At 68.5% G+C, this 6,000-nt stretch overlaps 2 protein-coding genes across 2 annotated transcripts in view; both read left to right on the top strand.

Annotated features, from left to right (window-relative positions):
- Positions 1 to 896: 896 nt before the first annotated feature.
- LOC127466098 (uncharacterized) overlaps positions 897 to 6,000 on the top strand; it is a gene marked incomplete at its 3' end in the record, with an annotated part of 31,021 nt that continues 25,917 nt past the window's right edge. Inside the window, exons 1-2 of the mRNA XM_051776707.1 lie at positions 897 to 1,223; positions 4,536 to 4,727. Coding sequence (XP_051632667.1) covers positions 1,172 to 1,223; positions 4,536 to 4,727 — 244 coding nt within the window. The remainder of the gene's footprint in view (positions 1,224 to 4,535; positions 4,728 to 6,000) is intronic.
- LOC127466099 (uncharacterized) lies at positions 2,312 to 3,776 on the top strand. Its single transcript, XM_051776708.1, has 2 exons — positions 2,312 to 3,030; positions 3,269 to 3,776. Exons 1-2 carry the CDS (start codon positions 2,489 to 2,491, stop codon positions 3,774 to 3,776), a joined length of 1,050 nt encoding a protein of 349 aa, XP_051632668.1. The 5' UTR covers positions 2,312 to 2,488.

Raw genomic sequence — 6,000 nt, 5'->3', positions numbered from 1 at the left:
CCCCAACGTCCCCTCCACGTCCCCCCCCATCCCCAGTGTCCCCCATGTCCCCCCCATTCCCCCCTCGTGTCCCCCCCACATCCCTCCCATATCCCCAGTGTCCCCCATGTCCCCCAATTGTCCCCCTCACGTCCCCCCATATCCCCAGTGTCCCCCATGTCCCCCAAGTGTTCCCCCCACATCCCCCCATATCTCCAGTGTGCCCCATGTCCGCCCCCATATCCCCAGTGTCCCCCATGTCCCCCCGTGTCCCCCAAGTGTACCCCCAGTCCTCCCATATCCCCAGTGTCCCCCATGTCCCCCAATTGTTCCCCCCCACATCCCCCCCATATCCCCAGTGTCCCCCCATGTCCCCCCGTGCCCCCCCCACATCCCCCCATATCCCCCATATCCCCAGTGTCCCCCCATGTCCCCCAGTTGTCCCCCCCACATCCCCCCATATCCCCAGTGTCCCCCATGTCCCCCCACGTCCCTCCCACATCCCCCCCATATCCCCAGTGTCCCCCATGTCCCCCCCATATCCCCAGTGTCCCCCATATCCCCCCCGTGCCCCCCCCACATCCCTCCCATATCCCCAGTGTCCCCCCATGACTCTCCATGTGTCTCCCCCCACGTCCCCCCCCATATACCCAGTGTCCCCCATGTCCCCCCCATGTCCCCCAACTGTCCCCCCCACATTCCTCCCATATCCCCAGTGTCCCCCCATGTCCCCCCCATGTGTTCTCCCCCTGTCCCCCCCCACAACCCACGCGATCCCCCCCAACCCGCTTCCCCCCCTTTGCCGCCATCTTCCCCCCCGCGAACTACACTTCCCATCATCCCCTCCGCCTCCCCGCTCCCCATTGGCCGCCTCCCCATCCGCCCTCCCCCTTCTCCCCATTGGCCGTCGCCCGGCAACGGCCGCGGGGGGGGGTGGGCGTGGCCGACGCGGGGGGCGGCCCCCGCCGGGTGGGTTTGAGCCGAGCGGGGCCCGAACCGCGGGCGGAAAGAGCCGAAAGCGGCCGGAAAGAGCCGAGCGCCCCGGCCGGGCATGAGGAGCGGCGGCCGCCGGAGCCCCCCGCGCCCCCCGCCCGGGGCCGACGCCCCCGGGGCCGCCGGGCCGAGCCCTCCGGGGAGCGGGGCCCGCTGGTGACGCCGCCGCGGGAAGGGGTGGTGGGGGGGGGTCTGGGCTATGCGGTGGTGGCTGCGCGCCGCCGTCCTCAGCCTGCTCGCCGGAGCCGGCGGTGAGTCGGGGGGCGAGGAGGGGGGGGGGGGGGGAACCGCCGGGGCTGCTTTGGGGGGCGGGGGGGGGGGGGTGCCGGGTCGCGGGGGCGGGGGGGCTGGGGAGATGTCCTCGGTCCGTCCCGGTCCCTCCCGGTGTGTCCTGGTCCTTCCCGGTGTGTCCCGGTCCTTCCCTGCCTGTCCCGGTCCATCCCGGTCTATCCCGGTCCCTCCCGGTGTGTCCCGGTCCATCCCGGTGTGTCCCGGTTACTCCCGGTGTGTCCCAGTAGGGCCGGTCTGGGCAGTGCCGGGTCACGGGGAGGCGGGGGCGGGAGGCTGGGGAAGTGTCCTCGGTCCGTCCCGGTCCCTCCCGGTGTGTCCTGGTCCTTCCCGGTGTGTCCCGGTCCTTCCCTGCCTGTCCCGGTCCATCCCGGTCCCTCCCGGGGTGTCCCGGTTACTCCCGGTGTGTCCCAGTAGGGCCGGTCTGGGCAGTGCCGGGTCACGGGGAGGCGGGGGCGGGAGGCTGGGGAAGTGTCCTCGGTCCGTCCCGGTCCTTCCCAGTGTGTCCCGGTCCCTCCCGGTGTGTCCCGGTCCCTCCCGGTGTGTCCCGGTCCTTCCCGGTGTGTCCCGATCCTTCCCGGTGTGTCCCGGTCCCTCCCGGTGTGTCCCGATCCTTCCCGGTGTGTCCCGGTCCCTCCCGGTGTGTCCCAATCCATCCCGGTCCCTCCCGGTGTGTCCCGGTCCCTCCCGGTATGTTCCGGTCCCTCCCGGTGTGTCCCAATCCATCCCGGTCCCTCCCGGTGTGTCCCGGTCCCTCCCGGTATGTTCCGGTCCCTCCCGGTGTGTCCCGGTCCCTCCCGGTCCCTCCCGGTGGGGCCGGTCTGGGCAGTGCCGGGTCACGGGGAGGCGGGGGCGGGAGGCTGGGAAGGGCTGCGGGGTCTGGGGGAGTGTCCCGATCCATCCCGGTCCTTCCCGGTCCATCCTGATCTTCTGTCCCGGTCTGTCCCGGTGGGGCCGGTCTGCCCGGTGCCCTGGGAGGCGGGGGCGGGGGAAGGATCCCAGTCCATCCCGGTCCATCCCGGTCCCTCCCGGTGTGTCCGGTCTGCCCGGTGCCACGGCGCCCTGGGACGCGGGGGCGAGGGGCTCCGGGGTCTGGGGAGGTGTCCCGGTCCCTCCCGGTGTGTCCTGATCCCTCCCGATTCTTCCCGGTGTGTCCCGATCCCTCTCTGTCCCTCCCGGTGTGTTCCAGTCCCTCCCTGTCCATCCCGATCCCTCCTGGTCCCTCCCAATGTGTCCCGGTCCCTCCCGGTCCATCCTGATCCCTCCTGGTCCCTCCCGGTGTGTCCCGGTCCCTCCCTGTCCATCCCGATCCCTCCCGGTCCCTCCCAATGTGTCCCGGTCCCTCTCGGTCCATCCTGATCCCTCCTGGTCCCTCCCGGTGTGTCCCGGTCTCTCCCGATCCCTCCTGGTGCCCCGGGAATGCGGGCGGACACGAGGGGGGCTCCACGGGCTCCGCTGCAAGATCAGGGGAAGGGTTTTGGTCCATCCCAATCCCTCCCGATCCATCCCAAGCTCTCCCGGTCCCTCCCGGTGTGTCCTGATCCATCCCTGTCCATCCCTGTCCCTCCCAGTCCATCCCGGTGCATCCCATCCTGCCTCACCCGTGCCACCGGTGCCGGTGGCAGTGGAAGGGTCCCTGTCCCTCCTGGTGTGTCCCTGTCCCACTCTCTCTATCCCTGTCCCTCCCGGTGTGTCCCTGTCCCTCCTGGTCCATCCCTGTCCTTCCTGGCCTATCCTGGTGCATCCCATCCTACCTGAGGCATGTCCTGGGTGCCGGTGGCAGTGGAAGGGTCCCTGTCCCTCCCTGTCCCTCCCGGTGTGTCCCTATCCCTCCCTGTCCCTCCTCGTCCCTCCCGGTGTGTCCCTGTCCCTCCCTGTCCCTCCTGGTGTGTCCCTGTTGCTCTTTGTCCCTCCCTGTCCCTCCCGGTGTGTCCCTGTCTCTCCTGGTCCATCCCTGTCCTTCCCGGTCCATCCCGGTGCATCCCACCCTGCCTGAGGCGTGTCCCAGGTGCCGGTGGCAGTGGAAGGGTCCCTGTCCCTCCTTGTCCCTCCTGGTGTGTCCCTGTCACTCCCTGTCCCGCCCTGTCCCTCCCGCTGTGTCCCTGTCCCTCCCTGTCCATCTCTGTCACTCCCTGTCCCTCCTGGTGTGTCCCTGTCCCTCCCTGTCCCTCCTCGTCCCTCCCGGTGTGTCCCTGTCTCTCCTGGTCCATCCCTGTCCTTCCCGGTCCATCCCAGTGCATCCCATCCTGCCTGAGGCGTGTCCCAGGTGCCGGTGGAAGGGTCCCTGTCCCTCCCTGTCCCTCTCGGTGTGTCCCTGTCACTCCCTGTCCATCCTTGTCCCTCACGGTGTGTCCCTGTCCCACCCTGTCCCTCCTGGTGTGTCCCTGTTGCTCTTTGTCCCTCCCTGTCCCTCCTGGTGTGTCCCTGTCCCTCCCTGTCCCACCCTGTCCCTCCCGGTGTGTCCCTGTCCCTCGTGGTCCATTCCTGTCCCTCCGGCTCCATCCCCTGATGGATGAGCCATGTCCCAATGCTGGTGCCGATGGAATGGTCCCTGTCCCTCCCTGTCCATCCAGATCCATCCCCTCAGTGCTGAGCCGTGTCCCTGGTGCCGGGGGCAGTGGAAGGGTCCCTGTCCCTCTCTGTCCATCCAGATCCATGCCCTCCATCCCTGTCCCTCCCTGTCCATCCCAATCCATGCCCTCCATGCTGAGCCGTGCCCCGGTGCTGGTGGAAGGGTCCCTGTCCCTCCTGATCCATCCCCTCCCTCCCTGTCCCTCCCTGTCCCTCCCTGTCCATCCCAATCCATCCTCTCCCTCTCTGTCCCTCCCTGTCCATCCCAAACCATTCTCTCAGTCCTGAGCTGTGTCCCGGTGGAAGGGTCCCTGTCCCTCCCTGTCCCTCTCTGTCCCTCCCTGTCCCACCCTGTCCCTCCCTGTCCATCCCAATCCATCCTCTCCCTCCCTGTCCCACCCTGTCCCTCCCTGTCCCTCCCTGTCCCTCCCTGTCCCTCCCTGTCCCTCCCTGTCCATCCCAATCCATCCTCTCCCTCCCTGTCCCTCCCTGTCCCATCCTCTCCCACCCTGTCCCTCTCTGTCCTTCCCCGTCCCTCCCCGTCCCTCCCAACCCGTTCCCGGTGCCGAGCCGTGCCCCGGAGCTGGGGGTGGTGGAGTCCCTGTCCCTCCCCGTCCCTCCCCGTCCCTCCCCACCCGTTCCCGGTGCCGAGCCGTTGCCGGTGCCGAGCCGTTCCCGGTGCCGAGCCGTGCGGGTCCCCGCAGGGAGCGGCCGGAGCGAGCCGCGGGCGGTGTCGGGGCGGGTCGGGGGCAGCGCCGTGCTGGGCTGCGGCTTGCTGGGCGCCCACGAGGCGCGCCCGCCCCTCTACGTGATCGAGTGGCTGCGCTTCGGCCTCGTCCTGCCCATCTTCATCAAGTTCGGCCTCTACTCGCCCCGCGTCGACCCCCAGTATGCGGGTGAGTCCCCCCGGGGGGGGTGGCCCCGGCTCGGGGGGCTGTGGGACCGCCCTAATCCCCCTCCTTGGGGAGTGGGAGGGGATGGTGAGGGGCCCTAATGCCAGTTCTGGGGGAGTGGGGGGCTCACCCAAAGGGTCCCCAGGGGCTCCTGGTGTGGTACCACCCTAATGCCAGTTCTGGGGGATTGGGGGGCTCTCCCAAAGGAGTCATTGGGGTGGGGGGCTCTCCCAAAGGAGTCATTGGGGTGGGGGGCTCTCCCAAAGGAGTCATTGGGGTGGGGGGCTCTCCCAAAGGGGCCACGGAGTGGGGGGCTCTCCCAAAGGAGTCATTGGGGTGGGGGGCTCTCCCAAAGGGTCCCCAGGGGGTCTTGCTGTGGGCCCACCCTAATACCAGTTCTGGGGGATTGGGGGGCTCTCCCAAAGGAGTTATTGGGGTGGGGGGCTCTCCCAAAGGGTCTCCAGGGGCTTCTGCTGTGGTACCACCCTAATACCAGTTCTGGGGGACTGGGGGGCTCTCCCAAAGGGGGCAGGAGGGGACCTTGAGGGGGCCAGGATGTCCCTGCAGCTGGTGAATCCCTATTTCCATCCCTATTCCCATCCCATTTCCATTTCCATTTCCATTTCCATTTCCATTCCCATTCCCATTCCCATTCCCATTCCCATCCCCATCCCCATCCCCATCCCATCCCCATCCCATCCCCTCCATCCCATCCCATCCCCTCCCATCCCATCCCCTCCCATCCCATCCCCTCCCATCCCATCCCCTCCCATCCCACCCTATCCCATCCCATCCCATCCCCTCCCACCCCATCCCCATCCCATCCCCATCCCATCCCCTCCCATCCCACCCTATCCCATCCCATCCCATCCCATCCCATCCCATCCCCTCCCACCCCATCCCCTCCATCCCATCCCATCCCCTCCCATCTCATCCCCTCCCCTCCCATCCCATCCCATCCCATCCCCTCCCATCTCATCCCATCCCATCCCATCCCATCCCATCCCATCCCATCCCATCCCATCCCATCCCATCCCATCCCATCCCATTCCCATCCCATCCCAGCAGCTCCAGGGGTGGCTGGAGAGGAGGAGGAGAAGGAGGAGGAGGAGGAGGAGGAGGAGGAGGAGGAGAAGGAGGAGGAGGAGAAGGAGGAGGAGGAGGAGGAGGGAGGGCAGGGGGTACCCAGCTGGCAGGGGGTACCCACTGGCACCCCCTGCCCATCCCAGCAGCAGGAGGGATTCCCAGGGGAGGGAAAAAACCTTGGGAGAAGCCC

Source organism: Manacus candei, unplaced genomic scaffold, assembly GCF_025592945.1.
Source record: "Manacus candei isolate 608988 ecotype Guabito, Panama unplaced genomic scaffold, ASM2559294v1 h1tg000599l, whole genome shotgun sequence".
Classification (NCBI taxonomy): Eukaryota; Metazoa; Chordata; class Aves; order Passeriformes; family Pipridae; genus Manacus; species Manacus candei.
Note: the sequence above shows the minus strand (reverse complement) of the source record. Positions and strands in the feature narration are given on the sequence as shown.

Coding starts and splice junctions, on each gene's coding strand:
- LOC127466099 (XM_051776708.1), top strand. CDS start 2,489: ATGTGTCCCGGTCCCTCCCGGTCCATCCTGATCCCTCCTGGTCCCTCC. Junction 3,031..3,268: donor CTACCTGAGGCATGTCCTGG/GTGCCGGTGGCA, acceptor GGCGTGTCCCAG/GTGCCGGTGGCAGTGGAAGG.